Source organism: Callospermophilus lateralis, chromosome 18, assembly GCF_048772815.1.
Source record: "Callospermophilus lateralis isolate mCalLat2 chromosome 18, mCalLat2.hap1, whole genome shotgun sequence".
Lineage (NCBI taxonomy): Eukaryota > Metazoa > Chordata > Mammalia > Rodentia > Sciuridae > Callospermophilus > Callospermophilus lateralis.
The window spans coordinates 9914632-9938179 of record NC_135322.1 but is presented as its reverse complement, the minus strand read 5'-3'; the positions used below and the strand labels follow the sequence as shown (position 1 = coordinate 9938179).

The window sequence follows — 23548 nt, the reverse complement described above, 5'->3', positions numbered from 1 at the left end:
ATGGTTTGGCACCAGGACAGGTAAAACCCAGGGCTAGGAGGGCTCAGATTGTAACATTCCAGACCACAGAACGCCACACAGCGAGGCCGATGAGCCCGGGCTCCAGACGCCCCACTTGCTGGTACCATCCATCTCTTTCCCTTCCCGGAACTCCGCGAGTGAACGCTGCCCACGCCCGCAGGTCCAGCACCGAGCTGCGCAAGGAGAAGTCCCGGGATGCGGCCCGCAGCCGGCGCAGCCAGGAGACCGAGGTGCTGTACCAGCTGGCACACACGCTGCCCTTCGCGCGCGGCGTCAGCGCCCACCTGGACAAAGCCTCCATCATGCGCCTCACTATCAGCTACCTGCGCATGCACCGCCTCTGTGCCGCAGGTGAGCCCCGCCCCTGGAATTCCAGCCCCTGGGAGGCTCCTCCTCCGGGAAGCCTGAGCCCGACGAGGCCACGCCCCCTGGTGGAGTTTTCCCGGTGGAGCCCCACCTCCCTGGAATCCGCTCTTCGGGCGAGGCCCCGCCTCTTCAAGTGCAGGGCCAGTCGGAGCCCAGTGCTCCTGGAAGCCCCACCCCTTTAGTAGTCTATCATTTTCAAGGCCCCGCCCCCTGGACGCGCTCTTGAAAAGCCCCGCCTCCTTAGAACTCAAAGCGAGGGCCCTAACCGCCTGAGGCCCCTCAACCTTTAGATTTGGTGCCTTAGGAGATTTTCCTGGATGCCCCACTGCTCAGCTTTAATTCCTTGAGAGTTCCTCTTCCCTCCCATCGGTTGTATAGCTTGTTCCCTTAGCCATTCCCTTGAATTTTCATCCAGTTAGAATTCCACTCTGCAGAATTCCCCCCCCCACCCTCACTCCCACGCGCACCTGGACTCCCAGGACCTTGGAAAGGTTTTATTATGGAGGAAATCGAATTACTCTCAGGCAGGCTCTGCCCATTAGACTTCCCGGCCCCACAACATTTTACTTCTTTGGGAGACTGCACTCTTAGAATTCTGTCCCCTGGGAGTCTCTGCTTCTTTATGATTCTGCCCATCTGGAAGGTCCTGTCCTCTAAGAATTCTGGGAAGCTAGAAGTCTGACGCCCCTAGGTCCTGGCCCTCTTGAATTTGGACCCCTGGTGTTGCATCTTCTTAGGGGTCTGCCTTCCTAGGAGTCACACTCCCTTAGAATTCTGCCTCCTGAAAGGCCCTGCTCCCAATTCCAAAGCTTGGGACTCCAAGCCACTAGGATGTACCCCCACCCACCTGGACATACCTGTAAGTTCCTCTCAGTGAGGAAAGGAGAGGGAGGCTGGCTGCAGTGGGCCCAGGACTGACTGACCCTCCCACCCCCGCCCCGGGCACCAGGGGAGTGGAACCAGGTGGGAGCAGGAGGAGAGCCACTGGATGCCTGCTACCTGAAGGCCCTGGAGGGCTTCCTCATGGTGCTCACCGCCGAGGGAGACATGGCTTACCTGTCGGAAAATGTCAGCAAACACCTGGGCCTCAGTCAGGTGAGCTGCCTGCTCTGTGCCTGGCCCCGAGCTGGTGACCACATAGCCTTGGCCTTGCCTTTACGGGACTCACAGGACAGAGGGGATACAGGTGTGTCACCAGACAGCAAGACCGAATAGTCAGGGCTGAGATGGGACAGACTAGGACTGTGGGAACAGGGGTAGAGGGCACCTGACCAAGCCTGGAGGGGGGAGGGGGAGACTGGGGATTCCTGGAGAAAAGGACAGCCAAGCTGAAACCTGAAGGACCTGGCCAGGCAGAGGTGTGTGAAGTGGGCGGGACCAGCGGAGACCAGGATGGAATGAGCAACCAGAATGTGCAAGGGGATCAGAGCGGAGAGAAGCAGAGCACTGTGGGAAGATGGAGAGGTTCACCAGCCGGAGCAGGGCACAGTGGAAGAAGATGGGAGAGAAGGCTGAAGAGATGAGCAAGGGCAGGACAGTGTAGGGCCAAGTTAGAAGGTTTGTGTCCAGGGCACTGGGGAGCCATGGAATGATTGGAAGCAGGGGAGAGGGTGTGCCAGAGGGGTAGAATCAGATTCACACTTTAGAAAGAAAGAGTCCTCCTGGGGATAGAGTTGGAGGGAGAGTGACTAGAGTTTGGGAGATCAGCAAGGGGTCACAAGTGGGAGAAGAGGGCAGGGCCCATGGGGGTGGGCAACTGGAGACAAGAGACGTTTAGAAAACAGAGCTGGTTAATAGTCTCCACAGCAAGCCCCATGTGGGGATTCCTGTTATTTTTTCTGTTTCACATACATGGACTCCACAGTGGCCCTCTGTTCCTTTCCCCTGCCTCATTACCTGACTCCGGGTACCAGTTCCTCTGTTGGTGTGAACTCTTGGACTCAGAGAGGGGAATGTCCCAAGGTCCCCAAGCTAGGAAGGGGCAGAGTCAGGCTTCCAATTTCCAAGAGGTAGTGTCAGAAGAGTGGGATGACATTCTGCCACCACCAGGTTGGGAGCCCCTGTGGGTCCCCATCCATCTGTCCCTTCTCCCACCACTAGGCTCATTTCCTAGACTGAAGCAAGCAGCTGGGTCTCCTGCCTAGCAGGCATGGTTCACCTCAGGGCCTTGGCTCGTGCCGTTTTCCTTCTTAGAATACACTCACCCCAGGGCCACAAGACCACCTCACTTGATTTGTTCAACAAAAAAAATTTTTTTTAATGTCAAAGAAACTCTCAAGGGGCCACTCTTTCTAAAACAGCCTCCCATCATTACATCACTTTCCCCAGCCGTGGTTGCCTTCCTGGTGCTTATCATATCCTTGTTAAATGTTTTATTTGGTTTCTTTACTGTCTGTCTCCCCAGACTAGCCGGTAGGCTCTGCAAGGCAGGGCTCTGTATGTGGGGTCACCCCCACTTGGAGGGCCTGGCAAGCAGTGGGTGCTGAATAAGTGATAATGAATGAGAGACAGAGGAGCACCCCAGGCTGGAACTGGGGCAGGGCTGAGGGAGAGAAGAGGCAAAGGGCCAGGGGCCCCTTAGGCGGCCTTCCTCCGACCCCTGCTCTGCCCCTCTCTGGCAGCTGGAGCTCATCGGACACAGTGTTTTCGATTTCATCCATCCCTGCGACCAAGAGGAGCTCCAGGATGCCCTGACCCCCAGCCCAAGTGAGTGCCCTGGAGGCCCCTCTCCCCACGCTACAGGAGAGCAAGCTGAGGCTCACCCCACCCCCGGCGCACCCCCTCTTCCTCTGGACCACCGGATTGGCATAGTGAAGAGGAGAAATGGCCCCTGCCTGGCTCTGAGGGACATACCCTTCCCGTGGACGATCGCTCTGCGCGTCAGGGAGGGGCGCCTTTAGCAGCCAAGGTGCTGGAGGGCGCTGGGCCCTCTGCAGCTGCGGGTGACCTGCCCGCCATCCCCTTGCCTCCCCAGGCCTGTCCAAGAAGAAGCCCGAGGCCCCCACGGAGCGGTGCTTCTCCTTGCGCATGAAGAGCACCCTCACCAGCAGAGGGCGCACCCTCAACCTCAAGGCAGCCACCTGGAAGGTGGGCGGGGCCCGGGCCTGCGGGGGCGGGGCCTGGGCCTGCGGGGGCGGGGCCCGGGCCTGCGGGGGCGGGGCCTGGGCCCCTGGAGGTCTGGGGAGGTTGGGAGTCGCGGTGTCCTAGGCCAGGATTTTGCGGGGCTCCTTCATTCTGGGCCTAGGGGGACTTTAGGGCATTTAGGAATTGGGTGTCCGTGGGGTGGGGAATCTAGGGTCCTTGTCACCTTTCTCAGGCTGGATCTCTATGGACTTGAACTTAAGAGTCCGTGTGGGGCTGGAACCTGGGTCCTCGGAGCTCTCTGAGGTGACACTCTGAAGTCAGGAATTCTGCTGTTCCCTGTGGGGCCTGCGGAGACTTGCCTCCCAGCCCCGTGGGTCACCCAGGACCCACACGGGACCCACCGCCCCTCTCGCGGCCCAGGTGCTGCACTGCTCCGGACATATGAGGGTCTACAAGCCCCCCGCACAGCCTTCCCCCGCCGGGAGCCCCAGCTCCGAGCCCCCGCTGCAGTGCCTGGTGCTCATCTGTGAAGCCATCCCCCACCCAGGCAGCCTGGAGCCCCCGCTGGGCCGGGGGGCCTTCCTCAGTCGCCACAGCCTGGACATGAAGTTCACCTACTGCGACGAGAGGTGGGCAGTGCCCCGGCGACCCGCCCCGCCCGGCTTCTGCCACATTCACTCCCCCGCCCGCCCCACGCTCTGGTTCCGTTTGCAGTTCCCTCTGCGTCCTGAGTGTCTGCCTGTCTCAATCTCTGTGGGCCTTTTGACCTTTCATTTTCTCTCTTAGTGTCTTTTCTTACCGTCTCCCTCTCTGTCCCTCTGTCCCTCTGTCCCTCTGTTGCTTCTCTTAAATGAGTCAGTTTATGTGGAGCAATTAGCACCGTGCCCGCCCCCACACACACACAGCAGGACGCACTCCATAAACTCTCATTCTTCTTCTTCTGCCCTTTCTTTCATCTTTCTTTCTCCCTCTCTCTCCTCTGTCCTTCTTTCCCATCCTTCCTCCATTTTCCGTCTTTCCCTCACTGTGGAGTCATGCTCAGGAACATTGACTTTGGGCTCAGATTTGCTTGAGTTTCCACCTGGCTATGTGTCCTTGGCCAAATGTCTTCACCTCTCTGTGCACAATTCCCCCAACTGTTCTGTGGGAGAATAATGGTGCCTACCTTGTGGAGTTACCCTGACACTCAAGTGCATTGCTCAGCATAGAACACGAGAGTCTCATTTTTCATTATTATCATCATTATTTCTTTTTATTCCTTCTCTTTTTTCTTTGCAATTTCTTTCTTCTCTTCCTCCTGTTTCACTTTTTTTCCTCTCTTTGCTTTTTTACTCTCCCTTTCCACTTATATCAGGTCTCTTGATTTGCTTTTGATGCTGGGGATGGAACCCAGGGGCACTTTACCATGGAGCCACTTCCCTAGCCCCTTCTATTTTTATGTTGAGGTGGGTTCTTGCTGTTGCTGAGCCTGGCCTCTAACTTGGCCATCCTCCTTTCTCAGCCTCCCAGGTGTGCCCCACCACACCTGGCTCGTGTTGGGTTTTTATGGCTGCTTGCCACAAACTCAGTGGCTCAAAATAACATAAATTCCCTGTCCCTCTGTTCTGGAGATCAGGAATTTGAAATGAGTCTGACTAGTCTAAAATTGAGGGCTGGTTCCTGCTGAGGCCTAGGGAAGAACCTGCCTCCCCAGCTGTTGAGGCCACCTGCGTCCCCTGGCTCCTGGCCCCTTATCCCATTCAGTCCCCATTCATCACCAAACTGCCCCCTTCTACCAAGAACCCCCTTGATGCTGTTGGGTCCCCCTGGATAATCCGGGGTCCTACCCGCCCTCGGTCCTCACCTTCATCCTGTCTGCAAACGCCCTGTGCCGTGCAGGGTACATGCTCACAGGTTCTGAGGGCTGGAACGTGGAGATTTGGGGGGGCTGTTATCTACACTCAACCCTTCTACACTCGCTTTTCCTGTTTCCTTCTCTCTGCCTTCCTGTTCCAACCCTGTCTCTCACCTTGCTGGTTTTGTTCCTGTGTCCCCACCTCTTCCTCCCACCCCCTCTCTGCCCCAACCCTGAGCCCTGACCCTCCACTGCACCCCAGGATCGCAGAGGTCGCTGGTTATAGCCCTGAGGACCTGATCGGCTGTTCTGCCTACGAGTACATCCACGCCCTGGATTCCGACGCGGTCAGCAGGAGCATCCACACCTGTATGTGACCCGAGTCCCTGCCTGGAGTCAGCTGCCACATGGACCCCCATCAATGCCGTCCTCAGCTCCCCACACCCCAGGGAGCTCTCCCCACCCACCCAATTCCTGCTCCCCAAGCCCCAGGCCACCCCACCCTCCCGGCCCCTCCACATCCCACCCCGGAGCCTCCTGTCCCCTTCTGTGACCCTGACCTCCCTCCACCCTGTCCCCAGTGCTGAGCAAGGGCCAGGCAGTAACGGGGCAATATCGCTTCCTGGCCCGGAGCGGTGGCTACCTGTGGACCCAGACCCAGGCCACGGTGGTGTCAGGGGGCCGGGGCCCCCAGTCAGAGAGCATCATCTGTGTCCACTTCCTGATCAGGTGAGTGGGGCCATGCGGAGGCTGTGCCCGTGGGTCTTGTCCGTGTGCATGGACGGGTGTGTGTGCGTGTTGCACGTGAGTGTACATGAGGTCCCGGGCATATGTCCATGCATGTGGCTGTACACGCAGACATGTGTGCGTCTTGATCGTGTAAGTGGAAAGGAACTCTAAGTTAAATTCATAAGTGCGGCGGAGACACAGGGTCTTTTTAAAAATTAAAGTTTGCACTCAGAGCACATTCGCCCTTGGATACACGGTTCTGTGCATTTTGACAGATGCACACGATGACATAAGCCATGCTTATGTCATGCCGCATCAGCTGCCTCCACGTCTCATCCCCAGAATGCTTTCAGGGCTTGGCAACTGCTCTCTGACCCTAGAGGGTTTTTGTTTCCTTTTGAGCCCTGGGGATGGAACCCAGGGGCTCTCACCCACTGAGCCACACCCCCAGCCCTTTTTTATATCTCATTTAGAGGCAGGGTCTCTCTAAGTTGCTGAGGCTGGCTTTGAACTCGTGATCCTCCTGCCTCAGCCTCCAGAGCCGCTGGGATTACAGGCCTGTACCACTGCGCCTGGCTTGATTTGGTTTTAACTTTAGTTGTTCCTAATGGGTCACACACCTTAGAGTTTTGTCACCATTGAGAAATGCAGGAGTGTCAAGGACAGTGGATGATCACAAGAAGAGTCAGAGGTGTGGCCAGTGGCAGAGCACTCCCAAGGCTCTGGACTCTATCCTCAGTACCACACGCTCAAAAAGACAGACGTACCCAGTTACAGCTTTTCCTTGAAGGTTATCTTACAGGACGTGGCATCAGTTTCCAAAACCTTAGGGGTTTTCCCAGATCTGGGAGGTATCTGAAATTCAAGTAGTTTGCATCCCACATCCCTGAACTGAGAGCACCCTTTTGCAGCTCCCCAGTATCCTTAAGAGAAAGTCCAAGGCCCTATGGGACTCCCGCCTCTCTCCCCTTCTCACTCACCAGCCAAACCTCAGGGCCTTTGCACATGCAGTCTCCTCTTCTCTCGGTCTTCCCCTTTCTCCTGAGTCATGCCTACTCACCCTTTCAGTTTAAAATCAGACATCACTTCCTGAGAGACCACACAAGGTCAGGTCTCCCCATTTTCTCTCCTGATATTATAACTTGCCCCATTTACTTAGAACTATTTGTAATTCCCCTCTTGTGTTTTCAGCCAGGCATCCTTGACTGAGCTTTTAAAAATTGCAAACCCCCTTCTCTGTTTGGTACTTACCCCGGTAAATATCCTATAAAAATGTGGTGTGAGCCATATATGTCACTTGGAGTTTTCTGGCAGGTAAAGTTAACTTTAGGAACATATGATATTGTGTGTGTGTGTGTGTGTGTGTGTGTGTGTCACTGAGTGCTCTCAGGACGTGTGTGTACTTGTGCAGTTGTGTCCCTTGTGTGTTTCAGGGGGTAAGTGTGGCTCTGGTCCAGGCCACGTTGAGTTGTCTCCGACCCAGGACAGGTTTCCAGAGGGTGGAGAGGGGGTCAGAGCCCACGGGAAGGCCCCCCACCTGCCTGGCTTATGCTGATGAGATGCAGATGAGGGGTGGTCCCCAGCCCCACACCCACTGTCCCCACAATCGCCCAGCGAGCATCTGGATCGTCTCTGTAGCCAGAGACGGTGGGACGGGAGATGCGGGGGACATCAGAAGGATGTATTTATAAACCCGTCCCCTGGAGTATGAAAAATGTCTATGAATAGAAGCTCCCTAAACAAGCGCTTATTCATAAAAACCGGGCTCTGTGAGTTCTTCATATTTGGTAATGTAAGGAAGAAAATGTTAAAAATATGCTTTTCATGGATACTTTTAGGAGAGGATGCTCATGAGTGCACATCTGTAAGGAGACTGCTTAGTTCAGGCCTCTCGCTGGCCCCCTGGGCCCGGGCTCCCCGCTGTCCCTGCACCCTCCCCCTCTGTCCCCCTGTCCCCCACCCCAGCTCCTGGCTCCTCCTCTCCACCCACCGGCCTGCGCTAGATGCCAGCTGCTTTTTCTCTTTCCTGCCACAGAGGGAGCTTGGGAAGTGACAAATTTAACTTTCGTTTAAATGCCATCACAGGTTGAGTATCCCTTATCCAAAAGGCTTGAGACCAGAAGGGGGGGTGTGTTTGGTTTTGTGGACCTTGGAGTATCTGCACATGTACTTAATGGGGTATCCTGGAAAAGGGACCAAATCTAAACACAAGATCCATTTTGCTTCACGTGTACCTATGCACCTGGCCTGAAGGTCACTTTCACAATATTTCAAGTAGTTTGGGGCGTGTCACCAAGTTTCACGGTGTAGAACTTTCCACTCATTAGGTTTAGGATCTTGGATTTTTGAATTTGGGCTACTTGGCCTGTGTTATAAAAAGCAGTCAACAAAAACCAAATCCTGATAAGAAACAAATAATCACGGGGAATTTCTTTCTGGGAGACACTCCCCGGCCCCTGGGTGCAGCTGCCTCCTGCACAGGGCGTCCGTCTCTGAAGCCTGCCTAGGCTTGGACGAGAACCGCTCTCATCACCACTCCCCTGTCTGCTTTGTACCCCAGCCGAGTGGAAGAGACGGGTGTGGTGCTGTCCCTGGAGCAGACGGAGCAACACTCTCGCAGACCCCTGCAGGGGGGTGCCCTCTCTCAGAAGGACGCCCCTAATCCTGGGCACAGGCTTGGTATGGAGCAGAGCTGTTGTGTCCCCAGGACCCTTGGAAGAAAGCACATGGACCTTAACATGGCTCTCCCGGCCCTGTGGGACCTGTTTCCTGTCCTCCTCTCCTTCCACTCACCCTCCAGAACACACCAGCTTCCTCAGAGCTCTCAGACGTTGCTACACCCTTTTTTTTGCCTCAGGGCCTTTGCACATGCAATTTTCCTTCCCAGAATGCTCTTCTCTCTCCCATCCTCCCTTTTCTATATCTGATGGTCTCAGTCTCTGTCGCCCCTCTCCTCTGTATCCTGCTGTGGCTCCCCATTGCCCACACCTTACTACTATGTGGCTTCCAGTAACCTGGGTCCCCTGAGTCTGGCCCCTTCTTCCCTCTTCCTTCTCCTGGCCCCTCATCCTGGATGGGCTTCCCTCCATGTCCATGCTTCTGATGTGGGTGGATTGCTCGTGTCCTTTCCTCTTCTCAGTGATGGCCAACTTGATCCCCAGGGACTTTAGCACCTCCTTGGGGGCCTTGGGCCCATCTGAATCACCAAACGCTATTTGGGGCCCCTCCACAATCAGGGAACTAAAGTTAACACCTGGCGGGCAGGGGTCCCCCAGGGGTCCTGCAGGCCCTTCTCCCTATCGCTAAGGACAGTGGCCATCCTGATTGGTTGTGTCCCCTGGGCTTGGCTTGGGGAGCTCTGGCCCTCGGTCCTAGATGATCACCCATGTCCTCCCCATCCTGCAGATGCCCCCGGCCCCCGCATCCTGGCCTTCCTGCACCCCCCTTCCCTGAGCGAGGCCACCCTGGCCGCTGACCCCCGCCGTTTCTGTAGCCCTGACCTCCGCCGCCTCCTGGCGCCCATCCTAGATGGAGCTTCGGGAGCTGCCACCCCCAGCACCCCGCAGGCTGCGCCGCGTCCCCAGAGCCCTCTTCCGGTAAGCAGCCCCCTTGCCTCTGGCCTGACCTTGCTGCGCCCTGGGCTGTGTCTCCGTCAGTTGTGGAGGGTGAGATGGGGTGGGCTGGGCTTCCTTTGAGACCTGGACCCCAGACTCTTTGAGTTGGGACTCGGGAATCGGCCCTCGGCCTGGGCTGGGAACCCCAGCGTGTCTGAACTGGCACAAGCAATGGTCCTGCTGTGGCCAAGCACCAGGCCGCTGTGTCACCTCGAAGAGTCAAGAATGTCTAAGAGCTTGACTTGCAGAGTCCCGGGTTCAAATCCAGAACCTGCTCCTTACGCGCTGTGTTCCCCGGGGGCCAGTGAGCTCCTGCGGCCTCGGGTTCTTCTCCTGCATGACGGGAGACCAGAACAGGGGCCACGCTGTGGTCACTGTGGGTTAAGTGAGAGTGTTCCTGGGAAGCACCTGGTAGGGGCCGGCCACCTCCCAGGTGCGCGGTAGACCCTGGCGGCTGCCCCCATCACTGGCCTGCACACAGCCCGGCCTGGATCCCAGCGGGTCTAGATTATCTGCTGAGGGCCCTGCCCGGCGGCCACTGGAGACACACGGAGGATAACCAGGACGAGGCGCTGGGACTCCAGGCCCCTGGAGCTGAGGCCTGGGGGTGTTGGCCTCGGCTGTCCTGGCCCTCCCCGTCTGCCTGGCCATCCCCGTGCGCCCGGGCGCTCTGGCGTTCCCACACCAGGATGGACTCACGTTTGTTACCTGACGCCCTTGGGGCCCGCTGTCTCACGCTTGACCCCCCACTGCTACCCTGACCCCCAGGCTTGAGAGCCCCTCAAGTCCCTGCTCTGTCCCCACAGGCTGATCTCCCAGGTGAACCACCTGTGGGCGTGGAGAACGCGCGCGGGCTCTTCCCCAGCGGGAGAATCCTCAGGGCAGCGGAGACGGAGCTGGACGCAGCTCAGGTGAGGGGCCGTGGCAGGAGCTCTTCTCCTCTGTGCTCTGGGGACTGACATTTCTGGATTTAGGGACGAGTGGATGGACAGATGGACCATGGTGTTCGTCAGGTGGATGACAGAGATGGATGCATGAAGTTTAGGCAGATATCTGGATGGATGGATGGACAGATGGACAGACGGATCACTGTATCCATTAGGTGGGTGACGCTGGATGGGTGGTGTTTCGTCAGGTATTTGGAAGGATGGACAGATGGATGTTTGGGTGGATAGCTGCATAGATGGACCATTGTCGTTGACTGGGTGACAATGGACAGATGACATTTGAGTGGGTGCTTGATTGAACAGGTCCATCGGGTGACTGGGGGACATGGTGCACCAGCCACCTATTGCTATATAACAAATGACCCAAAACTCATCACCATAAAACAATCATCATTTATTATGTCTCGCGGTTTCTGAGAACCGGGACCTCAGGAGACGCTTGGCTGGGTGACTTAGGTCTCCCGAGAGGCTGAAGTCGGGCTCTTAGGTGGCACTACCTGGGGCGAGAGGATTTGTCCCCAGGTTCGTGCGTGTGGTGCCGACCGGCCCCAGCGCCTCCCTGGCTTTGGTGGAGGCCTCAGTTTGTCACTATGCAGGCTGCAGAACTGTCCTCAGAGCATGGCAGCTGGCTCAAGGCACGCAATCCAACCAGGAGACAGACAGACAGAAAGGGAGACAGGGAGACAGGAGGAGAGGCCAAAACAGAAGGCGGTGTCTCTCATGACCTGTTCTCAGATCTGACGCGCAGCACTCCTGCCCTGTCATCTTGGTCATGCAGAACCCGCCCCCTACAGCGTGGCAGGCAGCTACACAGAGCGTGCACCACTGGGGACCCCGATGACTCAGGCCTTGCTCGCCCCCTCCCAAGGCCTGCCAAGGTCCTTCCCATTGTGCAGAACCGGAGCTCCTCAGGTCAGCCCCTGTTGGCCTGTGAGCTGGAGACAAGTCCCCCACTGCACACCGAGCCTGTGGAGGTGGGACAGGCACAGGACTGCCATAGGCACTCCTATTCAAAAAGGCGGGAGAGAGGCAGCATTGAGGGTCCGCGTCCACAGCGGTTTGTGATTGATCTGGCAGATCTCGGGAGTCCTGCGTGGGGACTCTGGTGCCCGATTGATTCCCAGGGGTTTTCTCCATGGCTCTAGATGCCACCCTCTGAGCTACTGGTCCCTCACCCCGAGTCACTGCCCCTTTCTCATAAAAGGTAACATGTAGCCAGGTGCAGGGGCACACACCTGTAATTCCAGGAACTCAGGTGGTGGAGGCAAGTTCAAGGCCAGCCTGGGCCACTGAGCGAGACCCTGTCTCAAAAAAAAATTAAAAAAGGGCTGGGGATGTGGCTCAGTGGCTAAGCAATCCCCCTACGACGTGGGTTCAATCCCCAATCTAAAAAAAAAAAAAAAAAGTGACATGGATTCACAACTCAGAAGCTTTTTTTTTGGTGCTGGGGATCGAGCCCAGGCAAGCGCTCTACCAACCGAGCTATCCCCAGCCCCCTCAGGAGCTTTTCAACCTGCTTCTCTGACTAGAATTTGGATGGTCCAGAAATACTTGCTCTATTTTATGGAATGAAGTGTTGCCAAATTCAAGAATTGAAAATGAAGCCAATTCAGATTTTTAAACAGAAAGAAAAAGGAAGAACTTTGGTGATCCAAAGGGCTCTTTTCATTTAGTACCATCCGTGTTTCTTTCTTCACCCCCAGCAACCCCACTACTGGGGCTGAACCCAGGATGCTCTCTCACCGAGCAGCTGTACTTCCAGCCCCTTTCTATTTTTTTTATTTTGAGACAGGGTCTCACTAAGTTGCTGAGGCTGGCCTCCAATTTGTGATCCTCCTGCCTCAGCCTCTCGAGTCACTGGGATTACAGGTGTGTGCTACCACGCCCAGCTCTACCCAGGACTTCTGACAGCAGTTGCAAGTTTAGGGGTCCTCAGGATCACTTCTGACTGGCAGGCTTCCCATCTTAGTGTTCAGGAAGGTACTTGACAGTCCTGTGTCACTTCATGACAGGAAAATTCTGAGGAACGCAGCCTTAGGCCATGTCATCTTGTGGTGCAGCCAGCCACACACCGAAGCTCCAAGGTGTACTCTCCACACATGGCCTCGGGCTTCTAGGGCCATGAAGAGTGGGCAGCAGAGATTAAATCAAGCCCAAGAGGATGTGATCAACACACTCTGTGAACCGCAGTGTGTGTGAGGCTGCTGCGGGTGTAACGTGGCATACCTACTATCACACGGCAAGCTTTATTTACGTATCTGTCTGTTTACTTAGGGGAGGGTTTGCTTTGTGGCCCAGGCTGGCCTCCAATTCCTGGGCTCACGTGGTCATCCTGCTTCAGCTTCCCGAGTGGCTGGGACTCTGGGTGAGCACCGCCCCTGGCTCAGCCAACTCTTCTCAGACGTCCAAGGAACGTGCTCTAAAATAACCCTAAAGGCCCAGCAGGCTGAAGACGTAGGCCAGCAGCACAGGTGTCCGTCATCACTGTCCGATACCTTGTACTGGACACCACCGTGTGTGCTCAGCTTCTATGTGACCAGGAACGCGGTGGCTTTGTTTCCACCGGCATCACCACAGACCTGGCCCCTCGCAGCACTAGGACCTTACACAGCTATAGCGCCACTAGGTGGGAGGAACTGTTCAGCTCCACTATGACCTTATGGAGTCGCGTCCATATGGAGGCCATGGTTGACCAGACATCATTATGTAGCACAGGCCTGTGCTCACTGTGGGGTTTGGGGGTGTTCTTGTTGTTGTCGTTGTTGTTTGTCGTTGTTGTTGTGGTGCCAGGGATTGAACCCGGGGCACTTAACCCCTGAGCCACATCTCCTGCCCTTTTTAGTTTTAATTTTGAGACAGAGTCTCACTGTGTTACTTAGGGCCTCGCTAAATTGCTGAGGCGGACCTTGAACTTGAGATCCTCCTGCCTCAGCCTCCTGAGCTGCTGGATTACAGGCATGGGCCACCACATCTGGCAACAACTGTAGTTATTATAGCGAAAGAATACAAACCAGAAGCAAAGGAAGAGATGCTGGAGGTGGCATCTGGGCTGGAGGGGTCTCCCGTGGGAAGTTTTCTTGCCCTTAGGGACACATTACCCTCCTGGCAACGTGCATGTGGAGTCTTGCTGGCCCAGAAAGCTCACCCAGGCTTCACTGTCCAGGGGTTTTTAACAGAGGCTTAGCTAGGCTGGACTGACCGAGTCATCGCCCCATGATTGAATGGAGTTTCCAGGGCTGCCCCCGCCTTCCCCGGAGGTCAGGCTGGTTCCGTGTGGCCCAAAGCCCCAACCCTCGAGTGACATGTTGGTCTTTCTGTCAGGGCCAGTGCCCTGTCTATCAGAGTCATCTCATCAGCACAGACTCTCACGAGTCACCTGTTTTGTGTAAACCATCAGGCACACTCCAAGGACCAATGGCGAACAGCAGACGCGGCTACCCCTTGAGGTTCCAGGGGTTTTCTGATCTCCCAGGCAAGACTTAAGTTGGGAGAAAGTTAATTCTATTTTTTAATTTTTTATGCATTGCTGGGGATGGAACCCGGGGCCCCATGCATGCTAGGCAAGTGCTCCACCACCGAGCCCCAAGCCCAGCCCAAAGTTAATTCTTCAGCACACAGAGAGGTGGAGAATGTCCAAATTCATAAACGATTTTCAAATTCGCATTTGAGAATCCCAGTTCCCTCATGGTGACATTTTCTCCTCTAGCTTCTCCATCTCCTCCTGCCTTTTACCTGGAGGGATGGGAAGCACTAGGTGGCCCCCGACACTGGCTGCAGCCTCCTCGGCTGGTCCCCAGCTCACCAGTTCCATTTCCTCCTTTCCGTGTGGCTCTCTCCTCCGCTTCCTGTCCCCTCGCCTCCCTTCCTCCTCAGCCTGCACCAGCAGCCGCAGGGTTCAGATTGTGACAGAGGCTTTTTTCAAAGCTGTGTTAGGTTTTTCGTCACCGTGACCAAAACATCTGAAAGAACAACTTAGAGGAGGGTTTGACTCGCAGTTCAAAGGTCTTCGTCCAGGTCAGCTGATGCTACTGCAGAGACATCAGGTGAAAGGACCTGGCGGAGGACAGCCGCTCAGCCCATGGCAGCTGGGAAGCGGGAGAGAGAGGGAGAGGGAGCAGGGCCCTGGGAGAAGTCACCCTCCAGGCACGCCCCAGCGACCTGCTCCTGCAGCCAGGGCTCCGCAGTTCCACTCAGCTACCGTGAACTAAGCTACTGACGATCCATTATGAGTGAATCCTTCCGTGGATTAATCCACTGGGGAGGTCAGAGCCCCTAGAGCCGGTCAGTGCCTGAAAACCCCTCCCCTGACTTGCCACATGAGGTGCCATGCTGTCAACGCATGGACTCTGGGGGACGTCCCAGATCTGAGAGTAGTTAACACGGCAGCGACACACTTCTCAACCTGCTCCACAGTCTGCTGACCCCTGCCCAGTTCCAAAGCCACTCCTATAGTTTAGATTTGGGTTAATGGCAGCACCCCACTCTCGGTATCAAAATCTCGTATCTATTTCTGGATCATCAATTACCCCAAAGGTAGAGGTTCAAACACTGAGTATTTGTAACTTCACCTACTTCCCAAGGGTCACCGTCTGAGAGCCATTTAGCTGGTGGCTTCTGCTGGGGTCTCTTGGAAAGCCTGGCAAGGCCTAGAGGATTCACTTCCAAGGTCACTCGCTGGGCTGTGGGCAAAGGTCTTAGTTCCTTGGTGGGTTGGGGGGTCTCTCCGTGGAGCTAGTCAGGAAGTGATGGGGGAGAGAGATGGACAGCACCATGCCTTTTATAACCCAGTGTGGAAGTCATAGAAGACCGTCTCCTGTTGTGACCAGGTCAGCCCCAGTCACTGGGCACCAGCTAGGGTGGGAATCCCAAGAGAGGAGGATCTTGGAGGGCCATCTTGTGCCTGACCACCACTTAGTCCTTATACCCGTTTCACAGATGCAGAATCTGAATCTCCGACTCCTGACCTCAGCCATGCAACTTGGAGGTGGTGGAGCTGGGACTCCATCCCAGGTCCTCTAAAGTCCGAGGCTTGAGCTCCTAACTCCCTACCCCTGCCCGTCCCCTGCAGGACGCCGATGCTCTGGACTTGGAGATGCTGGCCCCTTACATCTCCATGGATGACGACTTCCAGCTCAGCGCCAGCCAGCAGCCTCCCAGCACCTACCACAGACCCCGAGGGGCTGTGCGGCGGCCCCGGGCGCGGAGCTTCCACGGCCTGTCGCCCCTGACCCCCGAGTCCTCCCTGCTGCCCCGCTGGGGGAGTGACCCCCGTCTGAACTGCTCCAGCCCCTCCAGAGGGGACCCCTCAGCATCCGGCCCCACGGCCGGGGCTCGGAAGAGGTGAGCCAGAGTAAAGGAGGCGGGAGTGAAGGTGGACGGTCCCTGTCCCTGCCTTGCCCTGCCCCCTCCTTCCGCCTTTCCCATACCAGTCATCCCCCTGCCCCAGCACTTCCCCGGCCAGGGCTTCTCTGTCCCCAGCACAAGGGAAGTTTGTTCCAAACTCTCTGCCTTTTCCTAAGCTGTCACCTCTGGAGCACCCTCTGTGACACTCACTGCCAACCCCAACCCCCCCTCAGCCAGGATTACTCCTTCGGAACATAATCTGACTCGGTGACAGTTTCTCTCCCAGTAACAGGTGGTGCACACCTGTGATCCCAGCAACTTGGGAGACTGAGGCAGGAGGATCTCAAGTTGGAGGCCACCCTCAGCAAATTATCAAGGCCCTAAGCAACTTAGTGGGACCCTGTTTCAAAAGGCCTGGGGTCATGTAGCTCATGGTGAAGCACCATAGGGTTCATCCGCGGGGTGGAGAGGTGTTGCTGCGGTAGCCAGCAGTGCCTAGAACTGTCTCCCAACACCCATGGGAGCTGGTGAGGTGACATGTGTGTGTGTGTGTGTGTGTGTGGTGCTGGGGGGAACCCAGGGCCTCACCGCTGAGCCGCATCCCCAGCCCCAGAACCTGTTGAAAGCTGTAGACTCCCTTCCTAAGAAAATGTACACCCACACAAAATGTTGCCGGGTCCCCCTCCAATGATCTTAGATTACTAGTCTCCGCTATCCAAGTGGCAGCCGTTGCCTGTTTGATCTCCAGAGAGTCCCTTTTCTATCCTCGTGAGACTTTTATGGATACATCTCCATTGCCCAAGGCTCCCAGCTTGGGAGGTGCCTAATAAAGACTTATTAAATGAAGGAAGGAGGGAATTAATGAACATAGTGGGTAGGTGGACAGATGGACAAGTGGGTGGGTGGATGCGGGTGGGGGGCAATGGCTAGGAGTTGGCTGGGTAGGCAGCTGATGGGTCGCTGGGCCGGTGCGTGGCGTGAGTTGGGGGCACAGGTGCAGCCCCTGCCCTGGGTCTGTTGTGTTCTGAGTCTTGCCTGTTGTTCCCCAGGGCCCTGGCCCACAGCTCAGTGGACGAGGGGGTGGAGCTGCTGGGAGTGAGACCCCCCAAGCGGCCCCCCAGCCTACAGCCCGAAAGCTTTCTGCTGCCTCCCCTCAGCCTGGTATGTTTGGGGCTGGTGGGGTTCCCCCCCACTTGGAGCCAGCAGGCTCAAACCTCCTGTTTTATAGATGGGCAAACCAGAGAGGGCCAGGGGCCGGCTGAAGGTCAAACGCAAGATCAACGGTCCCGCTGAACCAGGACCTTGATCTTCTAGTTCTGCTCATGGGTATGAGAAGGTGTTGCCAATCCATGATTAGTGCCACGAAGAAACGTGAGCAGGGTGAGGGGAGAGGTGCGGGAGGCCAGCACCAGCAGGGGACCCTCCCAAGACAGGAGCAGGCCCGGCCTTGGATTCCCAGTGTGGGGCTGAAGGTATAAACCTTAGAGCCAGACTGGCTTCAGGCCCCAGATCTGCCCAAGAACTTGGGCAGGTCGTGTTAACACCCTGACCTTCAGTTTCCTCCTTTGGAAAATGGCACTGATTACATTTCACAGGATGTCGTGGGGACTCAGTGAGATCAGGCCCCCAGATGACTGTGGGCGGTCGCTGATGTATGCCCAACCCAACTAAACCAAGCAGCCTCCCCTCCAGTCTCCTTGCCTCCAGCCTCACCCTGCTGTCCACACTGCACAACAGCAAACAGGGTGTCCTTTCTAAAGCCAGCCTGGACGTGTCCCTTCCACAAGGCTCCCTCCAGGACCTTCCATGGTGCCCAGAGAAGAGCTCTCTTGCCCCTTGATCTACAGAGGGCTTTTTGAACTTGAGGGGTGTGGAGGATATTATCAACAGCCAACATTTATTGAGTGCCTACTATGTGCAGCTGATGACTCACCACGCCTTGCATGGTTAACTTACCTAGTCCCGTGACCACTCTTGGGAGTGCGTTGTCATGATGCCCATTTGTTCACATGAGGGCCAACACCTTCCTCCTCGGAATCTAGGCAGGAAACTAACTCACAGGGGACGGCCAGGGTGCAGGGAAACAGCTGGTGCAGCACTAACCCTGGCCACAAGGTGACAGGGGTGACCTCTGGGTCCTGGGGAGAATAGGGAGCCTTAATAGAGCTGGAACCTTCCATGGAGGGCACAGCCAACCCACAGCGACCAGCAGGGGAGCAACGAGAGCAGTTCCCTCTCCCACCCCCACCTCCTGGCAGCTGAGCCCAGGAACCGCAGCAAGGGGGACGCCGCCCACAGAGCCGCCTCCCAGGGCCGAAGAGCGGGGAGAAGGGAGAAAATGAGGCTCTAGGGAAACAGAGGTGTCTGGGACAGTGACTTGCCCACAGCCACACAGTGACAGGTGGCCACTGGACCCCAGGAGTGGCCGTAACTACCACTGTGCCACCTGCCCCCTTGGACATCGATGGGGGTGGGGTGGTGGGCGTGGTGACGGTGGTGACGGTGGCACTTTGTCTCTCCCTCAGAGTTTCCTTCTGACAGGAGCAGCCCCTGGGAGCCAGCAGGATCCCGGCAGCCGCCTCCTGGATGTGAACGAGCCCTTGGGTGAGTTGCGACCTGGGAGTGCAGAGCCCTGGGTCCCTCTCCTGCTGGATGGGTGGCGGGGACTGTCGTGGCCGGAGGTGATCTCCATGGCTGCCCCTTCCTCTTCCCCTGGGCCGCGGTGGGGAGGAGACCCTGAGGGGGCAGCCTTGCACCTTGGAGTCGGAATCAGGCCGGGTCCAAGCCGTCTCCTGCTCAAAACCCTTCTAGAGCCTTTCAGAAAGAGAGGAAGCTTCCCACTTGGGGCTCCCATCCCTCAGGGCCTGGCAGAGCCTCGTCTCAGGCCACACCCTGCTCTGTGTCCCTCCTCTGCCACTTCCACTGTCTTCATTCCACTCTCCTCCCTCTGTTTGAACCCAGAGGTGCTCCAACAGCTGAACCACACCCTCAGCCTCTTATTTATTTATTTTGAGATGGGGTCTTGCTCGGCTGCCCAGACTGGCCTCCAACTTGTGCTCCTCCTGCCCAGCCGCCCAGTCCCTGGGGTTACAGGGGTGCCACCACCTCACCTGGCTTGACCAACTCTCCCTCATGCACACACAGCGGGTGCCAGCGCTGTCCCAGGTGCTAGAGAAACACTGGCTGAAGCAGGCGGAACCCCAGCCTTCCTGGCGCTGGATTTCCAGTGAGAGAGAGACCATAAGGAAGGAGTAAATGCAGTTCAAAGGGAAGCGCAGCCAGGCGTGCGGCACATCTGAAATCCCAGGGAGGCTGGGGCAGGAGGATGGCAGGTCTGAGGCCAGCCTGGCAACTGAGTGAGACCCTGTCTCAAAGTTTAAAAAGCGTAAGAGAGGAAAACGAGCGCCACTGGGGAAATATTCGTGCAGGGGAAAGAGCGTTGTGGGTGGGCCGGGGCTTAGATCAGAGCTGGCCTCACTGAGAAGGAGAGAGTTGAGCAGAGACCTGCAGGAGTGAACCCTGAAGATTTCTGGGGGAAGAATGTCCCAGAAAAGGGAATAAGAAGTTGCAAAGGTCCCAGGTGGGAGCATCTCTCTCTTATTTGGGGAAAAGCAGGCTGATGTGGCTGAGGCAGAGAAAGGTGAGGGGCGGATTGCATGGGGCCTCTGTAGGACACTATGACTTTAGAGTTCTCTTCCTCCAGAGGCTACCTCAGGGCCTTTGCACATCTTGATCCCTCTGCCAGGAAGGCTCTTCCCAGAATTCTTTGCCTAGTTACTATACCTGTAGATCAGGTAAATGTCACCCCTTCCTTGAAGCCCTGCATGGCCTCAGGAGCTCACGTCCTTGAATACCCCTTATCACACTGGCATGTGTGTCCTTGTTTGGCCATAGGCTGTCTTCTCCCTGTGGGTCTGTGCCCGCGAGGACAGGGCCAGGGCTATCTTGGTCACTGCCGTGCTGTTCTGTGTGCAGGGCTGGGCTGTGGTTGAGCACTCACTCTGGGCCAAGCTTTGTGCTAAGTCGTGTGTGTACGGCCATTGCCCTGGAGCATCAGCCCCAGCCGGGCAGGGAGCTTTGCTCCTCTACCAGGCATGGGCCTGGCACCTAGTAGGTGCTCAGTAAATGTTTTGGATGAGCAGCTCTCATGCTTGAGTCCAGTACGACTATCCCCGTTTCCCAGGTAACACACATCAGTTATCGCTCAGAGCACTTTATGTGGCTTTACTCGATGACACCCTGCAGCAGTCCTGGGAAGGTGTCTATTATTAGCCCATTTTATAGATGAGAGGACTGAGGCCCAGAGAGGTGAAGTCATCTGCCCCCGGTCACCCAACAAGTAAGTAACAACACCTAGAATCAAATTAGGACAAGATCAGGGGTCTCTTGTTTGTGCTGTGGTGCTGAGGATCAGACCCAGGGTCTCACTAGGCCAGAGCTGCACCACTGAGCCGCACCCCAGCCACAGAGCGGGTTTGCTGCTGCTGGAGGCCCAACAGGGCAGCCTCACCCCTGCCCTGAACTCCCAGGAGGGAGGCAGGTCTGAGGGCTCTGCCCCTGACTCTCTGTCTCCCCACAGGCCTGGGCCCCTCGCTGCTCTCTCTCTGTCCAGGCCAGGATCCTGTCCAGCCCAGAAGCCACTTCCAGGCAGCGGCAGGCTTGGCCCAGGCCCGCTGAGCCGCCGCTCCCGCCTCCCCCTCCCACCTGGAAGGGACCTCAGCCACACTCCAAGCCTGCACCAGCGCAAGGAGGGGGCCTCCGTCCTGAGTGCCCCCCCAGCTCGGGCCTACCTCAGCCCCACCCCTGGCCCGCACCGTCTGGGGCCCGGGGGTCTCGCTCAGTGACCTCTGGGGGACTCGGCCCCCTCCTCTCCTCTCAGGACTCCTGGTTACCTCATTCCCCGCAGCACTCAGGCTCACTCTGGGATCGGCTGGGAGGGCCGGGTCAGGGAGCATCGTGGCCACAGTCACGTCTCTTTGCCCTTCCTTTATTATTGTTTTTATTTTTGTGTTTTCATGATATGGTTTTTAATCACTATGAACTGCCCGGGGTCCGTAAGAATGTGGGACTCTGATTGTCCCCACTCCTCGGGCCTCAGCGGGGTGGAAAGCTCTGGGTCAGACCTCCCGTCCAGGGACCTCCACCTCCCAAGCTGCCCCCCAGCCCTGCCGTGGACTTCCGCTGCCCCAGCCTCGCTGCACAATGATTCCACTCGCCGTCTTCCTACTTCAGGGGGAGCCTGGAACTTTCTCTGCTTCCAGACGGTGTAGCCTCCGGCCTCCCCTGGCCCTGGGCTGCAGCCTCCGGCCTCCCCTAGCCCTCGAGCATGGTCTGTGGTGGACCCCAACAGCCCCAGACCCCTGATTCCAGATCTCACAGCCTTTGGCTCTTTCTCGTTCTAAACTCACAACTTCCTGATGCTCCCTGGGTTTAAGCCTCCCCATCTCCAGAGAAATGTTCCAGTCACACAACCTCCGACTCCCCCCAGCTTCAGAGCCTGTGAGCACCGCTGGTTCTAGAACTCATTCCCTAACTCCCTCTTTTAGTTTTTCATTTGGTTTCAGGCCCAGGGGATGGAACCAGGAGCACTTAACCACTGAGCCACATCCAGCCCTTTTTATTTTTTATTTAGAGACAGGGCCTTGCTAAGATGCTGAGGCTGGCTGTGAACTTGCAGTCCTCCTGCCTCAGCCTCCTAAGCCACTGGGAGCCACCATACCCAGCCTTCCTGGGTTGTGGACCCCACGAGTGCAGGCTTCCTTGGTTCTAGTTTTTCCTGATCTGAAATACATTGGGTTCCAAATCTCGGCCTCCTAATTTCTAAATCATCTTAGTTCCAAACCTCGTGGACACAGCTCATTCCTCTTCGCCTCTCTACACTCAAGACTCACCTTCCCTTAAGAGAAGTGCAGTGAGTGTGTGTCTTGATCTGGTGCCGGCTGTCCAGAGCCAGATACCACGTGCCAGTTTTCTCAGGTTCTAGACCTCGTGACCTCCGCCATTCACTGGTTCTAGACTGTACAACCTCTTGACCTTGCAACCGTCAGGGTCCTCTGATCCCAGATCATTGCCTGTGACCTCTCTGGTTCTAGAATGGAGCTATGCCTGTCTTCTCATTCTAGACTGCGGCCTCTGCGTTCCCTTGGTTCTAGACGTCATGTCTTCCAGCTCCCCCTCTGGATCACGTGGCTCCACATAACCCTGGGTCTAGAACTCACCTTCAAAGATCTGATTATAGGCCTTTGCCTCATAGATTTCTGTGGTTCTGGCCCTTATAATCCCACCTCCTCCTGATTCTGGAGCTTAGGATTCCACAATCCCTGTGTTCTGGAACTTGGTCTGGGGACATTTGCTAATTCTCTCATTACTCTATAAATTCTTGTGGTTCTAGGCTACAGCTTCCAACTGCCTCTGATTTCAGACTCAAATTCCTCAGTTTCTAGAACTCAGCCTCCACATGCTTCTAGAATCTGATTCTAGAATCTAGCTTTGCCCTGTGGACTGCTCTGGCCTCGGCTCTCACAAGCCCTGACTCTCATTCCAGACCCCACCCCCACCGCTGCCCCTGAACTTGCACCAACCCACCCTGGTCTCCAGTCTTCCCTCCCAGGTCTCCACCCTCCGGGACCTCTGCTCATGAACTTCACGCTCAGGCCTCTCAGCCTCACCTCCTGAGGTCTCCCTGTCCTAGAAGCCTCCCCTCCCTACCCCAGCCCTCCAGATAGCACTTACCTGGCTTCACCCCAGGCGCCTGGGGGCCACCAGAGCCTTCCCCAGCCGCGGGCCTGCGCACAGTCCTGTCTGCATAGGTGGAGGGGAGGGAGGCCGGGACTCCTCAGCTCTCCACCACAGCTGCGTGCCCTCCTGTCCCCCCAGCTCCCTTCACGATGGTGCTACTCTTACTCTCCACAGGAAGCCCCCACGGCCCCACTCACCCCTCTTTGGAAGGCACTGCCCACTTCTCTGTCAGGGAGTGGCCTGTCCAGACCGGTGCTATGAGGGGAAAGGATCTGACAGGTCGGCCCCCCCCTCTCGGGGGGTGACCCGAGCCCTCCATGGAGGGAGCTATGTTGGGCTAGGGGAAGGGAAGAGACTCTGGATCCCACTGACGTCCCTGCAACCACATAAAGACCTCGCCTTGGTGGGCACCACAGCTCTGTGCACTGAGTCATCTGTGGGGTGGCTTCGGGGGAGGCTGGGTGTCCGCCTCACTTTCTGATCCTGTGTGTGTGTGTGTGAAGGGGCCTGAGCTCCTCCATGGGTCTCAATGTGTGTGCCTGGTGGTGTCATCCTCTATGCACGTGTGAATCTTGGTGACTTCTGTGAGCCTGTGATGGGGGTGTCATTCCTTCTACCTGTAGGTGAGTCTCTGGGGGAGATGATTCACTCTGTGTGTGTGTGTGTGTGTGTGTGTGTGTGCTGCTGTGTGCATGCGTGGGGCTGTTTGACACTAGTTCCAGGGACCAATGTGTGTCTGTAACATGATTCTCTGTACTCCAGTGAGCGTGTGTGCACTTGAGAGCGACTGTGTCTGCAGATCCGTGTGTGGGAAGAAGTGTCTGTTCTGTCGCGTCTCTCTGCTGTCACCCCCATACCGCTCTCCTGTGTTC

The 23548-nt window shown here is 56.7% G+C and overlaps 1 protein-coding gene across 1 annotated transcript; it reads left to right on the top strand.

Moving 5' to 3' along the window:
* On the top strand, positions 1–23091 carry Hif3a (hypoxia inducible factor 3 subunit alpha). Its single transcript, XM_077105913.1, has 15 exons — positions 1–20; positions 182–372; positions 1337–1482; positions 3009–3093; positions 3362–3474; positions 3892–4100; positions 5568–5674; positions 5887–6034; positions 8595–8713; positions 9440–9630; positions 10455–10559; positions 15664–15935; positions 16988–17099; positions 18464–18542; positions 20518–23091. The coding sequence occupies exons 1-15, from the start codon at positions 1–3 to the stop codon at positions 20613–20615; spliced, it is 1995 nt and encodes a 664-aa protein (XP_076962028.1). The 3' UTR covers positions 20616–23091.
* Positions 23092–23548: the final 457 nt, after the last annotated feature.

What these genes read in the sequence shown, in the direction of transcription:
- Hif3a (XM_077105913.1), top strand. Translation starts at nt 1, where the DNA reads ATGGTTTGGCACCAGGACAG. An exon ending in AACACCTGGGCCTCAGTCAG is followed by an intron (nt 1,483 to 3,008) that starts GTGAGCTGCCTG and finishes CCTCTCTGGCAG; the next exon opens with CTGGAGCTCATCGGACACAG. An exon ending in GGATGTGAACGAGCCCTTGG is followed by an intron (nt 18,543 to 20,517) that starts GTGAGTTGCGAC and finishes GTCTCCCCACAG; the next exon opens with GCCTGGGCCCCTCGCTGCTC.